Source organism: Asparagus officinalis, chromosome 5 (genome assembly GCF_001876935.1).
Source record: "Asparagus officinalis chromosome 5, Aspof.V1, whole genome shotgun sequence".
NCBI lineage: Eukaryota > Viridiplantae > Streptophyta > Magnoliopsida > Asparagales > Asparagaceae > Asparagus > Asparagus officinalis.
In genome coordinates, this window is record NC_033798.1 from 99,562,531 (window position 1) to 99,586,280 (window position 23,750).

Sequence of the window (23,750 nt, forward strand, 5' to 3'; positions counted from 1 at the left end):
CCTGTATATGTTCGCATGTTCATGTACGGGGGGTATCTGTATATATGAATGTCTGCAGTGTGTATTAAGTTATCCAAAAAGCTTCTTACTTGGCAACGACAAACTTTGGCATATACGATCCCTAATGAACTCTACCGGCCATTCTTCAAGTTACAAGTATTGAAGTACAAGTTGCATACTTGACAGCAATCCTGACGATTGGTTCCAGCTGATACGCTTTAAAAAAAAAACTTGGTGTTTGAACTGGGTATAACAAAAAATTCAAAGACCCACCGACGAAATCCCTTATCCGTTGACAACCCCTACTTTAAGGTAGCTTAAGATTCAAAAGTCAACCACCAAATCAAGGGAACAACATTTGCTTCAACACAACTTCTATATCCTATATACATGTGAGAATTAGCTGTTACAAGGACAGTACAATATTTTCATTTCTTCCATAAAATAAGTTACTCAACTCATGCATAGATACTACTACTACAACCCTAGCGAAAAAGCACTCAAACAAGCGCCCTTCATCAAATGATGTCTCCCTTTAGCCCGCATTCTCTTCTCATTTTCTCAATCCTCATTTTCTCTCCCTCCTCATATGTATCCTTCGATCTAGATTTTTCTCCATCCCTGACCTATTCTCAAGATTATGGAAAAATCATTGAGGAATCTCCGGTTTCAGTATTAAGGCCTACAAGTCCTACAGATATCTCCCTCCTCCTGAAATCTATCTCCACCGATCCAGCACAAAACAATGTAACAGTAGCTGCAAGAGGGGCAGCCCACTCAACATATGGCCAGGCTCAAGCCCCCGGTGGTATTGTTATAGACATGACAAGCCTTCCGAACTTCATTAAAGTAGAGAATGGCTATGTTGATGCTGGAGGAGGAGCTCTCTGGGTTGATGTGCTCAAAGAGACTTTGAGCTATGGGCTCACCCCGAGGACATGGACAGATTATTTGTATCTAACAGTCGGCGGGACTCTTTCTAATGCTGGCGTCAGTGGCCAAGCATACAGATATGGGCCACAGATATCAAATGTGCTCGAACTAGATGTAGTCACAGGTAAAAATTTTGCCAAAACTTTACTTGACTACTATACTAAACAATTGGTTTAGTGTAAAGAGATGCTTGAGCTTGTGACCAAGTCTACTTGAATATATGTTTGTCCGGGAGAAACAAACCAAGCACGAGCTTAAGATCAATTAGTCTGATAATAAATTCCAAATCTGCAAAAATTCCACCCAGGGTAATATAGTCAAAAAACTTAACCCAGGAGGTCTATCTGCAACAATGAAACTACATGCATAGTAACACCAAACAACGACATCGCAAGGGGTCCGTGGGCTATTAACCCCTTGCCTATGCATCAAGTGGCGGCAAAGTTTTCATAGAATTGACTGATTTGTAACCACTTGATGGATGGGCAAAAATCATGTCTACCTAGCTCATTTGGTGTTCCGTTTCTAGGCAGCTGTGTAGATCGTAGATTGCATGCAATTGAATGTATGAGTATTCACAGTGAACACTTCTTTAAACCGCACAAAAAAAGTGCTTCGGTTCTAAAAAATAATCTTCAAGAGGAGACACCATGCATCTCGATCTACATGGATAAATTAGTCTGATAATAAATTCCAAATCATTTGATGACTTTTGGCAAGGTGACATATATACAGATCAACAGACGTACTCACTTCGTGCTTAAATATGATTAACCCAAGTTGAGAAAAGAAAGATTTTTCTCTATAAAATATCGTGAGGTTTCTTATCACAAAAAAGTTCAGGTGAATAGTATACACAGTGCTTAGGGATAATTTTCTTTGCATCATAGAGATTCACCTAATAATTCAAAGAAATGACTAATCACATCTCTCACTCAGATTTAGGATTCAGAATCCTAGACAAATCAGGTTTAACACCAACAGCTAAAAGTTTTTTCGATCTTTCTATGAATTCTTTTGGAAAGTGTGACAGCTGACTCTATATTCTTTCTACGAACAACTCATCTGCTAGGCAAAGGAGAACAAGTCACTTGCTCTGAGCTTGTGAACTCGGATCTCTTTTATGGCGTCTTAGGAGGGCTTGGGCAATTTGGCATTATAACAAGAGCCAGAATCATATTACAGCACGCTCCCGAAATGGTAAGTTAATCCTCATTTATTTGTATATGAATAAGCAACGGAGTTTAAAATCTTAACGTACTTGTCAAAAATACAGGTCAAACGGGTAGAAATAATCTATGGTGACTTTGATCAGTTTATAAAAGATCAAGAATTCCTCATCTCCAAGGGAAAGGTTGACTATCTCGAAGGCTTTGTGAATCTTCAAGCAAGCACATCGACAACCACAACTGAGCTACCAAATCCCTATTATACCATTGAGCTTGCATTATATTATAATGACACAAACCTTGTCCAAAATGTATATCGATCTCCGTTTGTGCTTCTAATACTTATAAATATTTCTCCTTCTTTTATGCTAACTAGACCATTTTGCCTTCAAAATTTTCTGATATCTCAGACGTTAGATCAGCTAGTGTTACAACTAGGGTCAGTGAGATTGTCTACGACTGAGTTTGATGTCTCATTCTTTGAATTCCTCAACCGGGTGAAGGCGACAGTGGACGAGCTCACTCAGAGAGGGCTGTGGGATATTCCACACCCGTGGTTCAACTTATTCGTACCAAAGGCTCAAATAGTGAGGTTTAAAGACCTCGTCATCCAGTCTATCTCAAGTACCTACATTGGTGGCCCTATAATCATATATCCAATCCTAAGGCACAAGTAAGTTATCTTACAAATTTTTTCTGGCATATGTATTTTACATATTACGTCTATAATTTAGTTTCTAAATTCTGAACATATATTCAGCTTTGATTTGAATAGACCTAAAGCCTGGACATATGTGATTCATATATACCCTTCAGTTTCAGTTAATCCATGATCAAAAATGAAAATGATTTTTTAGGCAGATCTTACAAATTCCTTAATCAAAATAAGTAGAAATGCTTTAGAAAATTAATTAAAATAATTCGGTCCGTTCAACAAATTAAAACGTATCAAATACTAGAAAAGAAAGTGGTGGTGTTTTGTTACTCCAAGTGCAATGTCTATATATCTCTTGATATGCCTGATGCCATATGTATGATTATTTGAAAGAAGGAACTATCCCTTGAGCAATTAGTCTAGTTCAAATCCTAATTAATAAGCTATTTTTTTTTTCAGGTGGAACTTAAACATGTCGGTTATGCTACCTGAAGTCTATCCAAAGGAAGACATTGTATATATAGTCTCTGTGCTCCAATGGACAACTTGTGAGCGTGGCTCCCAATGTCTCGAGACTCTCCTTAGCCAAAACAAAAAGGTCATAAGCATCGCCACATCTGAGCCCAACACACGGCCAATTTCTATAAATAATCCAACGAGGAGTGATTTGAGCAACGACGGAGGCGGAATGGGAGCAAAACAGTATTTGCCATATTGGACGAGCGAAGAGGAATGGGGAGCTCATTTTGGTGGAAAATGGGACCGATTCAAAGATCTCAAGAGTAGATTCGATCCTCTGAACGTTTTAGCCCCCGGTCAAAGGATTTTTAAGAGGAAGCCAATTGCCACATAAGCCCCCTATCTTAAGTCCGCTTTATGCTCTAGGCTGATATATATCAAGGAGTCAGTTGGAGCTCATTGCCATCCTTCAAGCGTACGAACTGAGTTTATATTTTCTTTTGGATACTGAAACGAAATTATTGAATCAGAATGCTCAGTTTAATTATTGTCAGGTCTTGTCTCTTATAATAATGTCAACTCAATTTTCATGCTCCGTAAGCGATAAAAATTGCTCTATTTTGTCTAATGAAATGAAGGGTTTAGTATTGTAGACAAGAAAGTTTCATGTTCATATGACTTCCATTTTTCTTTAGTTATTATAAGCCAAGAAGATAGTATTAAAGTAAGAGAGAGAGAGAGTCTTGGGTAAATTTCTCTTAAGTTGAATATTGAGTGTGCACATATATTAATTATACAAATAGAGAAGGGTGAGGTGTGTTCTCACAACTAATGTGGGACTAAAAACCCACTACTAACACTATTATCAACAATTCCTCCTCAAACTCATGTTGAATCAAACAAAATGAGTTTGCGTACAAGAAACTGGCACCGATAAACAGGTAAAGCTTTTGTGAAGAAATCTGCAAGCTCGTCGGCGGATGATACATGAGAAAGTAGAATTGTCTTATCCTTGATAACTTGTTGACGGATAAAATGAGCGTCGATCTCAATGTGTTTGCCTAGTGGAATCAAGGCGAATCATAGCCAAAGAAGATTGCTTCGATTTACATCAAGGGGATGGGAAAGGAGCAACCGATATGATTCCATTCATCCCATTGGAAAGGCCTCTATATATCTTCCTTCTCTGAAGAGTTCTAAGTTCCTTCGCAACCACACTCAAAAGTATGCTAACGCAAGGGGTTCATGCATCTTTGTTCAGTTCTTAGCCCATTCTAACTAGTTCAGACTTAAGAGAGAACACATAAAACTCACAGTACATGAGACATTGATTAAAGACCTTTGGAGTTTGCGCATTATTCAGAAAATAATTCCTATACGCTTGAGCCTCCTTCTTTATAGATCATATCGCAGAAACTTGAGTTCATGAGGAAGTGATGACTAATTGCCAGTAATTAAAAGGAGAGTTTACATCTTGAAATGGATATAGATTTTCGACGGAGCCCAATATCGACTACTTTCTCACATCATTTACTTGAAGGAGCATGAAAACTAGTAAAATTCAATGTTCAGAATAATTTCACTAGTATATATTATACTCAGTAACTTCACATATATTTTAGCAACAAGAAGCTCTAATTTTCTCCCTATTACAATCCTTTCTTAGATACTACTTACTGCCTTTCCACAATGGCTGAACTTCAATTGTTGCTGGAAGTGATCACCTAAACCTGCCAACCAATCATTTAGCAGTGAGTTATACGCCCACGGTCACAGGATCTTTGAACCTAGAGATTGATTGACCTAGTAATCAATCCGTTGGTAATGCACTCTAGACACACCGATCGACAACACTCTGTGCATTTTCATATGAAACATAACTGAAACAGATCAATCAGCTAGCTTATTTGATAACAGTGCAAGTATAGAATCATTTCAATTAAGAGAAATTATTTTCCATCGCGCGCGGAAAGCTACTGTAACAAACTATTTTAAAGACCAACCCTCTTTATAGGCTACAAATACTGGTTTAAGCGGCCATGCATTTTTCAGTGAACGTGAAATTTTCTTAGAGCCAATCTTAGGAAAGAACTTTGGTGAAAATTTTTAGTTGATAGTATTGGAAGGATTTAATTTTAAAAATTAAGACATGATGCAAAGCGAACCAAAAATTCAAGTCCCTGGAGATATTTATAAGGGGACTAACCCGCAATCCTCACAGAGTGAGCTCCACGTCTAAAATGTTGAAAGCAATTTGCATCCCTCAGAGCTAGCTCCCCTTTCCCTCAACACAGTCGTCACTTTATCGCAACATGATGAACAAACTCGAGCTTTGAGTACAAACAAGACCAAAAGCAAAGGCCAACCTTTCACTATCCTCTTTTTTCTTCTTCGTCCACATTAAGGATCAAACGTATTCCATCGCTGGTATAGCTCAATTACCAAACTTCTTCAACTAATCCGGTTTCATGTGGTCCAATGTTCCGTATGACAAACAATTCTAGATGTTAACAAGAACAATGTAATCGCTTAGATTCATCAGGGACGCAGCGCTCCAACCTCGTAAATGGATCATACTGCAAGCCTAGTGAAGAATTACAGGAAAAAGCAAAGAATCAGTCAGACAGACTGGCGGTCGACCGTAAACGTGCACGCAGACTTACTGGGATTCGGAGTTGATGGCGGTCGACCGCCGCGGTCGACCGCGAATGACTGTAAATGATTTAGGCCGCGGTCGACCGCGAGACCTGCGCGGTCGCCCGCCGCGGTCGACCGTCGATGATTTCTGGGCTGGGCTTCGGTTTTTGATCCGATTCGTTTCTGAGTTATATATAACCCTAAACCTAATTTGTTAGGGTTAAGTAAGGACGAATTTGAACAGTCTTTGAGAGAGGATTGTTGCATCCAATTGTGGGAGAGTTGTGAGAGATCAAGAGTTTTGTTTTAGGGTTTGATCTGAGAGATTTGTAACTCTACTTGTATTCTCTGATTTCTAATAGTAAGAACTCTCTCCCCCTTGTCCCATGGACGTAGGCAACTTGCCGAACCACGTAAATTGTTTGTTCTTGCTGTGGTTGTGTTTGCATATTAGTTGTGACTTAGTTCGAGTTATTGTTCGTGATTGCACAAGAAAGCTTCCGCCGCGCACAACAATTGGTATCAGAGCTAGATCGACAACATGGGAGATGCAAGCACGTCAGGTTCGTCTCTTACAAAGGCGATACAGAGTCTGAGCATCAATAACACAAAGATTGATGTTCTGAAGTTTGACGGCAAGATCAATTTTGGATTATGGAGGTGTCAGGTGATGGATGCCTTGAATGCACAGAATTTGGAAGAGACTCTTGAGTTAAAAGAGAAACCCGCAGATATGGAGGATAAGGTTTGGAGGAAGATGAATAGTAGAGCTTATGGTGTTATTAGGTCATGCTTGACGCTGGATCTTATTTATGATGTTATGAACGAGACGTCGGCGAAGAAGATGTGGGAAACACTCAATGAGAAATATCTTACGAAGAAAATTGAGAATCGGCTTCACTTGAAGAAGAGATTTTACCAGTTCAAGATGAAGAGGGGAGTTTCCATCAGGGAGCATGTCAACAACTTCACTAAGCTACTTTCAGATATGGCCAACGTGGACATTATAGTAGAGGATGAAGACAAGGCGATGCTACTTCTGTGTTCGTTGCCCGAAGATGATTATGGAACGTTCGTTCTCACTATGATCAATGGAAGAACTATAGTCAGCTACAAGGAGGAGACCTTAGCTTTGGTGAACTATGAGTTGAGGAAGAGTGATGTTGAACCCTCCGAGAAGGCATCGGGAGATGCATTAGCAGTTCGAGGCTGAGATCCAAACCGTCGTCAGTTCAACCGCTCAAAGTCAAAGAATAGGAATGCCTATAAGAGTGTTGGTAGAAATCAATGTCGGTATTGTAAAGAAGAAGAACATTGGAAGATTGACTGTCCAAAGTGGAAAGAAAAAGCCGGGAAGAATAAGGGGAAAGCTGCACTATTGGTGAGCATTCAGATTTAGATTCTTCAGGCTATTCATGCCCTGCATTACCGTCGGTTTGCTATGCGGATTCCACGGAGTGGATGATGGATTCGGGAGCTACATATCACATCTGTCCTAAGAGGGAGTGATTTTCTAGCTTTGAGGAGCTGGAAAGAGGGGATGTCATGCTTATGGGTAATGATCACGTATGTCTTATTGGTGGTATTGGTTCAGTCCAGATTAGGATGCATGATGGTATAGTGAGGGAATTGAAGGAAGTGAGGTTTGTACCGCAGTTGACGAAGAACATCATTTCTCTTGGGACTTTGGAGGCAGCTGGATATCGAGTGATCTTAGAGGATGTTACAGTGAAGGTCACGAAGGGTTCTATAGTGGTGATGCGAGGTGTCAGGGAAAACAACCTATACTACTTGAAAGACAAGACAGTTACAAGAGGTCTGACAACTTCTATCACTACAGAGGAGGACACTACCACCTTATGGCACATGAGACTTGGACACACATGAGATAAGTCCCTACAATCATTAGCAAAATAGGGACTATTAAAAGGTGCTAAGACCTGCAAGATGGAGCTGTGTGAGCACTGTGTACTTAGGAAGAAGACTAGAGTGAAGTTTGACACCGCTGTTCATAACACCCGAGGTACATTGGATTATATTCATACAGATGTTTGGGGTCCTTCTAAGAACACATCTCTTGGTGGGGCCAACTATTTTGTCACTTTCATTGATGATTATTCCAGGAGGAATTGAGTATACCCTATGAAGCATAAACATCAGGTCCTGGATATTTTTGTAGAGTGGAAGAAGAAAGTGGAGCTGCAGACAGGTAGAAAGGTGAAGACTCTACGTTCAGATAATGGTGGAGAGTACAAGAGTGATCTGTTTCTGTAGTTTTGTCGGGATCACGACATTAGAAGACACTTCACAGTTCGAGAGACACCGTAACAGAACGGGGTGGCTGAAAGATTGAACCATACCTTGCTAGAGAAGGTGCGGTGTATGATGACGCAGAGTGGATTGCCTAGATCCTTTTGGGCCGAGGCGTTAGTTTATGCGAGCCATCTTGTGAACAGGTTACCGTGCACTGCGATAGACTGGAAGACTCCTTTGGAGCGTTGGTTTGGTTCGGTGGCTAGTGACTATGAGTCTTTTCGGATATTCGGGTGTCCAGCTTATTATCATGTTAGTGATGGTAAATTAAATCCGAGAGCGAGGAAAATAGTCTTTGTGGGATTTAGAGATGGAGTCAAAGGCTTCAAGTTATGGGATCCACACGATAAGAAGATAGTTATTAGCAGAGATGTCACATTTGACGAGGCATACATGATGAGGTCTCGAGCCCCTCAACAGGTGGAGGGAGACCAGACAGGAGAGATATCACAGCAGGTGGAGGATGATGTGACTCCACCCACTCCAGAGAGCACTGTATCCATTGAGGCTCCTATAGAGGTGACACTGGGAGGAGATGAGATGACAGCCGAGCAGATAGAGGATACAGTGGACTATGGGACTCATGAACAGGGTCATGTTCAGGGGTCCATTGCAGCAGATACACCGAGGAGAGAGATTCGTCGGCCAACTAGGTATAATGATGTCATGGTCGCATATGCATTATCAGTGGAGGTCGTTAATGATATGGTTCCAGCTACATTCAGGGAGGCAGAGTCTAGCCCCGATTCAATTAGGTGGAGGGAAGCTATGGAGGAGGAGATGCGGTCTCTTCAGAAGAACGAAACTTGGACACTTGCACATCTACCTAAGGGTAAGAAAGCTATTGGTTGTAAGTGGGTATATGCGAAGAAGGAGAGATCTTCTATTGGGGACATAAGGTTCAAAGCCAGATTGGTTGCCAAGGGATATGCACAGCTTGAGGGCATTGATTACAACGAGGTATTTTCACCCGTTGTGAAGCATTCGTCTATACAGATTTTATTGGCATTGGTGGCACAGTTGGATTTGGATTTGGTCCAGATGGATGTGAAGACAGCCTTTCTACATGGTGATTTAGATGAGGAGATCTACATGACACAACCCCAGGGTTTCAAAGCTGCAGGAAAGGAAGATTTGGTTTGTAAGTTGAAGAAGTCTCTTTATGGTTTGAAGCAGTCACCAAGACAGTGGTATAAAAGATTCGACGGCTTTATGATTGGCCGAGGGTACACGAGGAGCCCATATGACCCATGTGTTTATATGCACAAGCTACATGATGGTGAGCACATATATTTGCTTTTATATGTTGACGATATGCTTATTGCTTCCAGGAATTCTTCGGCTATTCGAAAGCTGAAAGAGGAGCTATCATCCGAGTTTGAGATGGAGGATCTTAGAGAGGCAAAGAAGATATTGGGTATGGAGATCGAGAGAGACAGGGTGAAAGGGAGCTTGAAACTTACACAGAAGAGCTACTTGCAGAAGATGTTGAAGAAATTCAACTTTGACGGTAATACAAAAGCAGTTAGCACACCATTGGCTCCCCACTTCAAGCTTTCAGTGTTGATGTCACCTGTTTCAGTTGAGGATAGAGATTATATGTCGAAGGTCCCATATGCCAGTGCAGTAGGTAGCTTGATGTATGCGATGATGTGTACGAGGCCAGATTTGTCACAGACCGTGAGTATGGTATCGAGATACATGCATGACCCCGGGAAGGGTCATTGGGAGGTCGTGAAGTGGATTCTACGATATGTTCGAGGCACCATGGATGTTGGTTTAGTATTCCAGAAGGATGAGAAGAATGGACAGGATTGTATTGGATATGTGGATTCAGATGGATGTTGGTTTAGTATTCCAGAAGGATGAGAAGAATGGACAGGATTGTATTGGATATGTGGATTCAGATTATGCTGGAGATGGATGAGAAGAATGGACAGGATTGTATTGGATATGTGGATTCAGATTATGCTGGAGATCTTGACAAGCGCTGATCTACTTTAGGTTATGCTTTTACATTAGTAGGTGCACCTGTATGTTGGTGATGCACGCTTCAGTCCACAGTGACTCTCTCTACTACGGAGGCAAAGTATATGGCAGTAACTGAAGCTATTAAGGAGGCTTTATGGTTGCGTGATTTATTGGAGGACTTGGGGATCGCTCAGGAGACCATTCGGGAATATTGTGATAGCATGTCGGCTATCTATTTGGCGAAGAACCAAGTCTATCATGCGCGCACGAAGCACATCGACGTCAGATTCTACTTTGTACGAGACGTTTTGGATGATGGAGACGTCATATTGGAGAAGGTCCACACAAATAACAACCCTGCAGATATGTTGACCAAAGTTATTTCAGGAGTGAAATTTGGTCATTGTTTAAAGCTTTTGAACATCCTTTAGTGCTGAGGCCTTTGGAGGCTATTTGGGTGAATTACGTTCGACTTGATTCCTTGGGCAAGAGGATACGTAGGCAGTTTTTCAGATACGACCGGTTTGATCAGTTGATTCAGATGGGGGGGAGATTGCGTTTCAGCTCTAGATTGGTTCCCTGACTTGTTGAGGGACTATTGGATGATTTGGTATCGGGTCAGTTTTGGTGGAAACATTTGTCGAGGTGGAGAATTGAAGAATTACAGGAAAAAGCAGAGAATCAGCCAGACAGAAGTTAGACAGACTGGCGGTCGACAGCAAACGTGCACGCATACTTACTGGGATTCGGAGTTGATGGCGGTCGACCGTCGCGGTCGACCGTGAATGACTGTAAAGGATTTAGCTCTCGGGTTTATGATTCGGTCGACCGTCGCGGTCGACCGTCGATGATTTCTGGGCTGGGCTTCGGTTTTTGACCCGATTTGTTTCTGAGTTATATATAACCCTAAACCTAATTTGTTAGGGTTAAGCAAGGATGAATTTGAGCAGTCTTTGAGAGAGGATTGTTGCATCTAATTGTGGGAGAGTTGTGAGAGATCAAGAGCTTTGTTTTAGGGTTTAATCTGAAAGATTTGTGACTCTACTTGTATTCTCTGATTTCTAATAGTAAGAACTCCCCCTTGCCCCGTGGACGTAGGCAACTTACCGAACCACGTAAATTGTTTGTTCTTGCTGTGGTTGTGTTTGCATATTAGTTGTGGTTTAGTTTGAGTTATTGTTCGTGTTGCACAAGAAAAGCTTCCGCCGCGCGCAATAATTGGTATCAGAGGTTGATCGACAACATGGGAGATGCAAGCACGTCAGGTTCGTCTTTTACAAAGGCGATACAGAGTCTGAGCATCAATAACATAAAGATTGATGTTCCGAAGTTCGACGGCAAGATATTCTCTGATTTCTAATAGTAAGAACTCCCTCCCCCTTGCCCCGTGGACGTAGGTAACTTGCCGAACCATGTAAATTGTTTGTTCTTGTTGTGGTTGTGTTTGCATATTAGTTGTGACTTAGTTTGAGTTATTGTTCGTGATTGCACAAGAAAAGCTTCCGCCGCGCACAACACCTAGTACATATTTCTCAGCGTAATTCAATAAACATTCTCTCAGATTTTGTTTAACGACCGGTTACAACTTCAAGCAATTAAGAACCCCGGGTTGGATCTCAGATTTTGCTAGATTTATCTCATTGAAAACATTCACAGATACTCCATCGTCCCCGCTCTTGTTGCTCCTTTTTAACACTTTGCATCAAATAGTATGAATCAAGAGCCTCAACGGGTTTCACAAAACTCCCATTATATATGCCCAAAGAATTGTAACTCATTGCAATTGAAGGCATAACCCAAGCTAGTAGAATCCTGACATACCATTGATGAGAGAGTTCAAGACTCGTCGGCATGTAGATACACCAATATCTTTAACAAAAAGTGTTTGGGTTGAAACAACACGACAACTCGTGCCCTTACAGATCTTGTGTCGAAAGTATAACAAGCAAGAAATCAAAGCAAATACAAAAACTTGTAGAAAAGAATAAACAAAGAGAAAACACCAGATTTAACGAAGTTCGGCAAACATGCCTATGTCCTCGGGAGCCACACCAGAAAATTCTTTTATGATCGAAGAAGATTACAATGCTCACAATAAGCTTCTCTCTCTAAGATCACTGATCTTAAAGTTCTCTAAAAACCTTATCTTTTTCATGTACAATAAACCCTAAAAACGTTTCAAGCTTTATATATAATCCTAGCTTAAAACAGATTCCAACTCAAACCAGGAAAGCCTGTATACCGCTATCAGTCGACTGGTGCACGTGCATCAGTCGACTGGTCAGAAAGTGGTTTTTTAAGGGTCGCTCGTGCACGTCTATCGGTCGACTGGTGGCACATAACCAGTCGACTGATGATCCCCATCGGTCGACTGTCCAGAACGTGGTTTTCTGGGTTATTTCCTACAGTCACGTCGGTCGACTGATCCAGGGTCTTCAGTCGACTGATGCTGTGATTTTTAGCTGCTTGTTGATTTCATCTTCAGGTTTCGGTCTACACACATCCAAAACCAACAATCTCTCACTTGGAGACGAAACCACTATCAACGAGCTCTCCTGAACTACCGCCATCTTCGCAAGCATCTTCTCCTTTCTCGAAAAAGTTTCATTCTTCAATCAATATTAATCTCGGTGATCCCACCTCCTCCTAGTATGTCTCCGCCCTCATCTCCTATGCATGAAGACCAACTAAAGTTACGCACAACTTCAGTTTGTCAATGGTCACTGCTTTCGTCAACATATCTGTAGGATTTTGGCTTCCCAAAATCTTCTCCAACTATAACTTCCTGTCCTTTATCAGCGAGCGTATGAAATAGTAATGCATATCGATGTGCTTCGTTCTGACATGATATACTGGATTCTTGACAAGGTGTATAGCACTTTGGCTATCATAATAAAGAACTTCGTTCTCCGCTTTAAACCTAATTCTTTCAGGCATCCGATCAACCAAATCATCTCCTTGCTGGCTTCAGTCACTGTGACATATTCTGTCTCAGTTGTGGACAATGTTACTATCTTCTGCAGACGTGAGACCCAGCTCACTGCTGTCGACGCTAAAGTATAAACATACCCAGTGGTACTTTACCTCGTATCATGATCACTGACGAAATCTGCATCCACGTATCCCCATAGTACCAATTCCTTTCTCCTGAAACATAGTAGTATATCCGTTGTCCCTCTCAAATATCACAATATGCACTTTACGACCTCCCAATGATGCTTCCCCAGATTGCTTTTAAACCTGCTCACAACTCCCACTGCATGGGCGATATACGGTCTCGTGCAAACCATCGTGTACATAAGACTACCAATGACTGATGAATATGGCACTTTGCTCATATGCTACTTCTTTGCATCTTTCTTGGGCGATTGCTCCTCAGATAACCTGAATTGACTTCTAAGGGGCGTGCCAACGGGCTTAGCATTCTCCATGTTGAATCTCTGAAGTATCTTCTTGATGTATTCAGCCTGACTCAACCTCAACGTCTAAAGAACACCCTTAGTGGATTCCGAGGTTATCACTTAAGTTAAGTTAAATGTGAGGAATCAATAGTCTAAACCTCAACATTAGCAACAACATATTTCATTTCATAAATTCGTAAATTTCAAAACCCCTCGAAACCTCTTCACCGTTTACTGTTAATTATTTTGTAAATGTTAAAGTAAGAGAGAAAGAGTCTTGGGTAAATTTTCCTTAAGTTGAATATTAAGTGTGCACATATATTTATACAAGTAGAGGAGGGTGATGTGTGTTCTCACAACCAACGTGGGACTAAAAACCCACTACTAACACTATTATTAACAGCCCCCCTCAAACTCATGTTGGATCAAACAAAGTGAGTTTGCGTACAAGAAACTTGTCGCATCGTGAAAGTGATAATCTTGGAATCCACCAAGGGTGTTCTCTGAATCCACAAAAAACGTTCTCCAAATTCACAAAGAACTTGGAATCTATGAAGAAAATATTGAAATAGTAATTTTATTGATGAAAAGATGTTATCCTTTGGGGTTACATGTCTCTTCTTAAATAGAAAAATAAATAAGACTCCTAGTAAGACTAGAATTACAAAGAAATAGAAAGTATTAAATTCTATCTTAAAAAGACTCCTTATAATAGAGGAAACAAATCATGAATTAAAATTGAATTTGTTTTCTAATCTAATTTGACTCTAATTTATTTCTTAATCTAAATAGACTCCAACTTTATTACTAAAAATAAACTAAACTCTGATTATTTTCGGATTTCAGTCAAAACTGGGTATTACTGATGAGATTTTAAAAAATTGACAATCTGGTTGGCTCCGTCTCGTCGAGATAGACGATTTACATATATAATATGTCAGAATTCGTCTTCTGGATTGAAAAATATGAATATTTTTTTTACGGAAGTCAATACTACATATAGCCCGTGATTCTTCGAATCCTCCATGAAATTATCCTTTAAACGTCCTACATCATTAAACTGTATTTTTTTCACGGAGACTTATATTCATCAATGATCAAACCATTCTCCGGAAGGGACACTCCATAGATGGCCCTATAATATTATCATGGATGGATATCAACAAATTAATGGCATTTGTGAGAAGATATAGAAATTTGAAATTGACAAATTATCGAACATCGCATTTAAGAGGAGACAATAGCACATAGAATTCGCATATATCAAGGGTCGAATTTATGAGAAGATAATGGCAAATCAAACTGACACGCTATCTTTGTGTTTGTAGCGCGTAGTCTCCGGCTTTTTGGCTGGCCAAGTAAGTGAAGCCTGGAACCTGAGTGCCCTGGTTAGCTAAGCTACACGTGGCAGTCAATCTCTTACAGTTGAACCCACGTAAAGTCTTCCGAACAAATTTCCAAAATAGCCCCAAAAAGATTTTAATTTTTTAAAACCGACTCACTTTTTATTTATTTATCAAAATCGACCTATTTTTTGCCACGTGGGCTTAATGAAGTTCCTAAACAGTCGGGGTTGGCAACCCCGACTGTTTAGGAGGGTGTTAAACCCTAATTAGAACCCTTAAATCCGAAATTTTCATGTCCTAAACAGTCAGGGTTTGCAACCCCGACTGTTTAGGAATTTCATTAAGCTCACATGGCAAAAAATAGATCGATTTTGATAAAAAAAATGGGTTGATTTTAAAAAATAAAAAACTTTTTGAGGCTGTTTTGAAAATTTCCTCAATGTCTCCCATTCACCTCAACATCTCATCACTCGGTTCTTGGTTACTTGTTCTTTTTTCACTCTTCAAACAAATGTTATAGCTCGATTACGAATTTGAAAATTTTTATTATTTTTAGGGGTTTTTTGTATTAGTCCCTAACATTTTAGTAATTTGACATTGGTCCCTCGAACTCATATTTTGATTAGTTCCCCAAATCTTCATTATCTGTTAATATAAGTCCTTCTTTAGGGTTTGGATTAAAAACAATAAATCATAGCTGGGCTTATGCTAACCATGGTTGGCTAGTTAGGAATATACTCCAGGTAGAAAGAGTTGTATCTCCCAATTCATATATTTGAATTAGACATATAATATATAAAATTTACGTATATTTTCGAGACAGAATCAACTAAGCCTGCAGATATTCAGTCTGCAAAGCTCAGAAATTCTCTCCGAATTGAGAGATATTGGACATTTTATAATATTTTTGATAATTTAGTAACAAATAAAGAGTCTGTCTGAATTGGTAAACAAATCAGATTTGATGTCAGATTTGAGTGAATAATTTTTTCAATCATAGTGAGTCTTTTGTGTTAGGTTTTGATACTTCCTATTTCTAATTATTTGTGTTATATTAGGATTTAGGAGTCTATTTTATTTTTTATATTTAAAATCGATTGTATAACATTTATTGATGACTTTTCTTTTTTTATATCTTATCGTGGATTTGAGGTTCTTCGTGGATTTGAAGATTATTTTTATCGTGAATACAAAGCGCCCCATGTAGGATTCCAAGATCTGTGCTGCGTCATCTACTGTGCATTATATAAATATAGTTAATTTCATAATTGAAATGAATCACAATAGTCTACGAAACAACAAATAATTGTTAAAAAGGACTTTCTCAACTGGTTTTGGATAGAGGAGAGGATAAAATGTATAACGCTAGCTATATTGCATGTCCATATGACTTCTACTCTAAGAGAAATCATAATTTTTATGTGGAAAATTATGGTTAAGTAATGATTGTTTTTTCTCTCTCACTATTTTAGCTGCAAAAACTACAACGAAGTGGATTGAATTCATTGATTTCTTTTTTGAATTCTCTTCTCACATCAAAATAGGAGAAAACTAACTTTGTTTCGATCTTCATTCTTTGCATCCATGAGAGTATCTATAATTTTTTTAATAATTTGAATCTCAGAGGTTACTAGAGCTCTCATGGCAGCCAAACATGGGAAGTGTAGTTGATGAGCAAGAAAGCAGAGTTGGAGAAAGAAAGAATTGATCGGAACAGAGACTTTGTTATCGGAACAATCAAGACTTATTCGGAGAAGGTATTTTAGAAAAATAAAAAGAAAATAAATTGGTAAAATTATACTAGCTCCCCAAGAACTTTCAGAATTTTGTACCAGACCCCCAAACAACTTACAATAACTATTGGAATTGCAAAAAATCCCCAACAAGTTTGTGTTTTGCAAATAACCCCCATGATGGGTTCAATCCACAGTTTGTGTTGGCAACACATTAAGATTCTAAATATGGAACGACACTGTTATGGGAGTTATCTGCAAAACGCACAAACTTATCGGGTTTTCTGCAATTCTAATTATTGTGGGTTCAGTACGATTTCAAAAGTTATTGGGAGTTTAATGCAAAACACTGAATACTCTTGGGAATTTCATGTGATTTGTCCCAAATAAATATAGAAGAAACCCTCAATGAGGAATGTATTCACTTATAGGAAACTCGCGAAACATAGTGAAGAGTTGCTTATACTATACTTTTAACCTCAGTGGGTGATATATCATATATGTGAGGTTCTATCTAATATATACGAATACCTTTCTTGAGTATAGCTAATTAATATTTGAAATGTTACTCGTACTTAAAGAATTCACTTTGTTTAATTTGGGGGAAATGACGGTAAGAGATGGAAGCAAAAGAGAAAGATGATCGAAGAGTATAGCATCCTTACGTGTCGTGATCCCCAAGTGTCAGCCTCCTCTAAAGATCATTTCAGAGCGCAGTCCTTACAACGTTAGGATGGCCAAAAAAAAAAAAACAAGAACTTCTAATTGTAGGAGAGTACGTACTTAGCTCGAAATTGGAAACAAAAGGATATAAGATAACAATTCATTTTTTTCTTTTCCCCGCAAAATAAGCTATGAAGAGATAAACCAGCGATAAACTTCAAATCAAGTGGATCTCATATCCAGCATTGCCTCGGAAATTATGGATATACGTTATAAACCCTTAAGCACTGTATAGTTGAGCAACACTGCATTTTTATGTATCAAAAAGGTTAGGGACAGTGGACTTAAAAGCTTTAGATATCATATTACGATGTGCAAAATTTGTTTATACGAGTTTATTTCTTGTATCTAGCCCCATCGCCTCTTTTCTTGTGGTGCACTTGACTCTTTGCAAGTTGGTGGATGTTGTCACATCAAATAGTAGTTGGTAGCGTTATGAGATAATAATTTATTTTGGAGTGACCTATAAATATAACTTGAAACTAGATCATGATAGGGCACCGCTTTGCCAAAAGTACGCCATAGGCTCGAGACCATTCACAAAGTCCAAACTATGTTACCGACATAAATTGTCCCTATGAAAGCTCAGCTCTCTTCTCGGTAGACAATAATGTCTCTTAGAAGCGATCGATCTTCACATAATACAAAAGGTATTTCATATGTGATATAACTCAGGATATATAACGTCTATTCTCACTACCATGTCTTCAAATGAGACAAGGTATATTGGTCAAATCCAACATCTTACTTATTGGGGGGAATGTCAATGAACAAAGCCATTTAAGCAAAGCGTTTGATTTCAAAAGCATTTGATGTCTTCCTCCACTTTTATATTACAATATTTCGATGGTTAGAACCTATTATTCAATCTATTTTAGAAAATGGTTAAGAAATAAAAATTATTTCACCCACTTGGTAAAATCCACTTAGGAACTAGCTACTTTGTTCGCATGGATTGGGACATATATACTGTGAAGACTTTTGTTGTCATGAAGTTGATCTGAAGTAAGATGAACATTTTTAGAAGTGTCTCGCATCCATTCAAATAATTTAGACGACAACTAAAAAGTATTAGGATTTAGTACCTTATGGGAAATTGATAAATTGATATGTAATTAGATATATGACATTTATATATCTATAGAGCAATGATTTTGCATCAATATTGTGATGTTTAACCTTTTTTTAAAGCATATTATTATAGTCCATCTTGTTTGTTGACTTTGACAATGTACCAATGAAGACTCATTGGTCGAGATCAGTCCAAATTTCAAATATGGAGCTCATGCTTAATTCTAAACTTTGGCACTGAATTCTAGATGTTAGGATTGTGTCTTTGATTCTTGTATAACTTCATGAGAATTAGATGTTTGGGGATTCGAAACAATCAAATCGAATCTGTACCCTTCCGGATCTTGTGTTTGAGAGTTGAGCAAGTAGGAAAATCACCACAAATCAAAGAAAAACTTGTAGGAAAGTAAACAATAAAGAACACACCAGATTTAACGAGGTTCGGCAACGTGCCTACGTCCTCGGGAGCCACACCACATAATTCTTTGATTAATTGAAGAATATTACAATGCTCACAATAGGCCTCTCGCTCTCTAAGAAATTGGATCTCAAAGAGCCGTCAAAAACCTCTATTGTCAGCTAATAAACCCTATAAACATATAAGAATATATATAGCAGTCTGGGAAACAAAATCTTAAACAAAAAAGGAAACCTAAAAAACCGATTTTGGTCGATCGGACAATGTGTTCCGTCGACCGGCCAGATCACTAATTTTCTACAGGGTCTGGTGCACATTTTCGGTCACCGGACCATCACCTCGGTCGACCAAATGCCACTCTCGGTCGACCGACACCACAATTCGGTCGACCGGCCAGAGTGCAGGTTTCTCCTCAGGTTTCTACAGGGTCAGCGATCGACCAGATATCCTCTTCCGGTCGACCGACCAGCGTTTTGACTGTTTCCTTCTTCTTTTGATTCCAGCTTTGGGTCTACACCATTTAGACTAACAATCTCCCACTTGAAGACCAAAACAACATCAACAAGCTCTCCCGAACTCCTGCCTCCGTCGCAAGCATCTTCTCATACCCGGAAAACATCCATTCTTCAATCATCATCAAACCCGGCGATCCTGCCGATCCTCCTGGTGTGGCTCCCCCCTCCCCCCCCGCCGATCCTCCTGGTGTGGCTCCGCCTTCATCTCCTACACGTGAAGGCCAACTGAACTTACGCACAACTCCAGTTTATCAATGGTCACTGCTTTCGTCAACATATCAATAGGATTTTGACTCCCAAAAATCTTCTCTAGCTGTAACTTTCCGTCCTCGATCAGTGAGCGTATGAAATGATATCGTACGTTGATGTGTTTCGTTCTGACATAATATATTGGATTCTTGGCAAGATGTATAGCACTTTGGCTATCATAATAAAGAACTATGTTCCCTACTTCAGATCCAACTCTTCCAGACACTCTGTCAACCAAATCATCTTATTGCTTGCTTCAATCACCGTGACATACTCAACCTCAGTTGTAGATAATGTTACAATCTTCTGCAGACGTGAGACCCAGTTCACTGCTGTCGACGCCAAGGTATAAACATACCCCGTGGTACTCCGCCTCGTATCATGATCACCGGCGAAATTCATATCCACGTATCCCCGTAGTACCAACTCCTTCTTCCTAAAACATAGTGTCTTGTCCATAGTCCCTCTCAAGTAGCGCAATATTCACTTCACGGCCTCCTAATGATGCTTTCCTAGATTGCTTGCAAACCTACTCACAACTCCCACTACATGGACGATATCTGACCTCGTGCAAACCATCGCGTACATGAGACTCCCAATAGCCGACGAATATAACACTCTGCTTATATGCTCCCTCTCTGCATCTGTCTTAGGTGATTGCTTCTCAGATAACTTGAACTGACTTCCAATGTACGTGCCAACGGGTTTTGCATTCTGCATGCTGAATCTCTGAAGTACCTTCTCGATGTATTCATTTTGACTCAACCTCAACGTCCATTCAGCTTCATCTCTACTGATTCTCATCCCAAGAATCTGCTTCGCTACACCCAGATCCTTCATAGCAAATTCGTTTGCTAACTGCTTCTTCAATCTGTTTATCTCTTCTAAACACGGTCCTTCAACTAACATGTCATCAACATACAATAATAACACAATAAAGCTGGACTCGAACCTCTTGAAGTAGCAATTATGATCTGAATTGCATCTCCTATACCCATTGCTCTGTATGAAGTTGTCGAACTTCTTATACCACTGTCTCAGAGCGTATTTCAATCCGTACAAGCTCTTCTTAAGCTTACACACCATCTTTTTTTTCCTTCTTCAATGAAACCAACATGTTTCTTCATATAGATTTCTTCATCCAAGTCACTATGAAGAAGAGCAGTCTTCATATCTAACTGCTCAAGGTAGAGATCTTCTACAGCTACTAAGCTCAACACCACTCTGATGATTGTGAGCTTCACAACGGGAAAAAAATATCTCCGTATAGTCCACTCTTTTTCGTTGTTAGAACCCCTTCACGACTAATATTGCCTTGTATCTTTTGCTTCCATCACTCTCCTGCTTGACCCGATAGACCCATTTATCATGCAAGGCTTTATTTTGTGCAGGTAGCTGGGCTAACTCCCATGTCTTATTAGTGTGTAGAGAATCTATCTCCTCTTGCATCGCATGCTCTTACTGTTGAGATTCACTCACTTGCATAGCTTCTTCATAGCACTCTGGTTCTTCACTATCTGTCAAAAGTAAATGATCAAGTAATGAGAGATATCTAGGATTCGGTTTGGGTATCTTGGATGACCTCCTAAGCTCCACGCTCTGGGTAGTCATCTCTGCACCTGGAGTCTCCTCCGTTCTTCGGTCAGAATTGACTTTGTCGCCCCTATCTGGAAGTTCCTCCAAATCTATATACTCGGATCCACCTGTATCCGTAGTGATGCTCTCACTGCTTTGGCTATCATTGGCACTATCTCTATCCTTATACATCATTTCCTCATTGAATATAACATCCCTGCTCTTGATGATCTTCCAGTTCTTCTCATCCCAAAGACGATAACGGAACTCATCAATGTCGTATCCAATAAATGTGCACTTCTGTAACTTAGCCTCTAGCTTGTCCCTGATATGATCACTAATATGAACATATGCCACACAACCAAATACTCGCAAATGTGAGAGATTGATCTTCTTGTCACTCCAAACCTCCTCTGGAATCCCGTAATCCAATGGAACTGATGGTCCATGATTAATCAAGTAAGTTGTTGTATGCACCACATCCGCTCAAAATATCTTAGGCAAACCCGCATGTAATTGCATGCTCCTGGCACGCTCCGTCAGTGTCATGTTCATTCTCTCTGCGACGCCGTTCTATTGTGGTGTCCCTGGAGTAGTCCTCTCCAAATGAATTTTATTTAGAGCACATATAACCTCTTGAAATCCTCCAGTTCGTATTCTCTATCGTTGTCTGATCTCAAACACTTCACTTTCAGATCTGTCTCATTCTCCATCATGGCCTTCCGCTTCTTGAAGATGTCGAACACCTCTGACTTGTGCTTCATGAAGTATACTCACACCTTCCTCGAGTGATCGTTGATGAAGATGACATAGTACACCGAACCGCTAAGAGAAGACACGCTAGCTGGACCCTATTTATCAGTATAAACTAACTCTAACTTCTGAGCTTTAGGTGGCCTTCCACCCTTCTAGAAACTACCTCTCTTCTGCTTCCCAAAGATACAGTCCTCGCAAACACCGACTTTCACGAAATTGATACCGCTTAGCGTCTCCTGTGAACGTAGAATCTTAATCCCCTTCTCGCTCATGTATCCCAATCTATTATGCCATAGATCCATACTCTCTTTGTCAGCTGCAATTACGAGAGTGTCACTCGCATGTGAGATGAGGTAGAGAGTTCCTGTTTTATTGCCTCGAGCAACAACTATAGTACCGTTTGAGATCCTTCACGAATCCCCAGTGAATATCGAAACATAGCCTTCTGCTACTAGCTGGCCAACCGAAATAAGGTACGTGCCTCACGTTCTTCAGATTCTACTTAGAGCCCTTCAACTGTATTTGCACATCTCCTCTTCTAACAACACTACAGGGTTCATTATTCTCCAAGTATATATTCCTAAAGTCCCTTGGTACATAGTTATGAAGAAGCTTCTTATTAGCAGTGGCGTGGAATGAGGCTCCTGAGTCAATGACCTAAGAATCAGAATCATTGTCTATAGCCAGAATTAAGGTATCCTGCACGAGATGAACCTCCTACTCATTCGCATTCTTCTTTTATGCTTTACAAGCTGAAGACATATGGCCCTCCTGGCCACAGTTCCAACACTTCTCTTTGATAGGTTTAACCTTCGAGTTCGACCTCTTCTTCTTTGACTTCGACCGATTCCTGTTCTGGTTACCCTTCTTCTGGCTTCGACCTCTCTGCTCGAGATTTAGGGCTGAACTCAAACCTTCATTTTCGGACGATTTTCTTCTAACCTCCTCGAATAGAATCATGCTCAGAACCTCGCTCAGCTTCAACTTGTCCTTCCCCACCGAATTGCTGATTGTCGTCACACAACCTGTCCAACTATCCGGCAACTACGATAGTAACAATAGGGTCTGCACTTTGTCATCGAACGTGATATCTACAGAGATAAAGTGATCAACAATTATGTTGAACTCGCTGAGGTGCATAGTGAAGGACCGTCCTTCTTCCATCTTGAGGTTGAAGAGGATTTTGACGAGATGCACCTTGTTTGCGGCGAACGGTTGCTCGTACATCTTCGCAAGTGCTTTCATAAGCCCCACCATCGTCTTCTACTTCAAAATATTGTGGGTGACTGTCATGACGAGCGACAATTGGATTTTCCCTAGAGCCTTCCTATCCAGTATCTTCCAATCTTCGTCTGACTCCTCTTTCTTCTTTCTCTTAGCTTTGCCCATCAACGGGCGATACAAGTCCTTCTGGTATAAATAGTCCTCCATCTGCAACTTCCAGTAGGCGAAGTCTGAACCGTCAAACTTCTCGATCTTAGATTTGCTTTCCTCTGTCATGACTCTCTTTCACAAATTTATTGAACGAAGCTCTAATACCAGTTGTTGGGGATTCGAAACAATCAAATCAAATATGTGCCCTTTAGGATCTTGTGTTTGAGAGTTGAGCAAGTAGGAAAATCACCACAAATCAAAGAAAAACTTGCAGGAAAGTGAACAAGAAAGAACATACCAGATTTAACGAGGTTCTGCTACATGCCTACGTCCTCGAGAGCCACACCATACAATTCTTTGATTAATTGAAGAAGATTACAATGTTCACAATAGGTCTCTCTCTCTCTCTCTCTCTCTCTCTCTCTCTCTCTCTCTAAGAAATTGGATCTCTC

At 40.0% G+C, this 23,750-nt stretch overlaps 1 protein-coding gene across 1 annotated transcript; it reads left to right on the plus strand.

The window, feature by feature from the left end:
• Positions 459-3,785, plus strand: LOC109843290 (cytokinin dehydrogenase 3-like). The gene is made up of 5 exons (XM_020412222.1): positions 459-1,057; positions 2,006-2,133; positions 2,210-2,413; positions 2,513-2,775; positions 3,217-3,785. The coding sequence occupies exons 1-5, from the start codon at positions 523-525 to the stop codon at positions 3,608-3,610; spliced, it is 1,524 nt and encodes a 507-aa protein (XP_020267811.1). The 5' UTR covers positions 459-522; the 3' UTR covers positions 3,611-3,785.

Excerpts from the sequence above, each read along its gene's own strand:
- LOC109843290 (XM_020412222.1), top strand. The coding sequence starts at position 523 with ATGATGTCTCCCTTTAGCCCGCATTCTCTTCTCATTTTCTCAATCCTC. Across the intron at positions 1,058-2,005 it reads CGAACTAGATGTAGTCACAG|GCAAAGGAGAACAAGTCACT; the intron begins GTAAAAATTTTG and ends CTCATCTGCTAG. Across the intron at positions 2,134-2,209 it reads TACAGCACGCTCCCGAAATG|GTCAAACGGGTAGAAATAAT; the intron begins GTAAGTTAATCC and ends TCAAAAATACAG.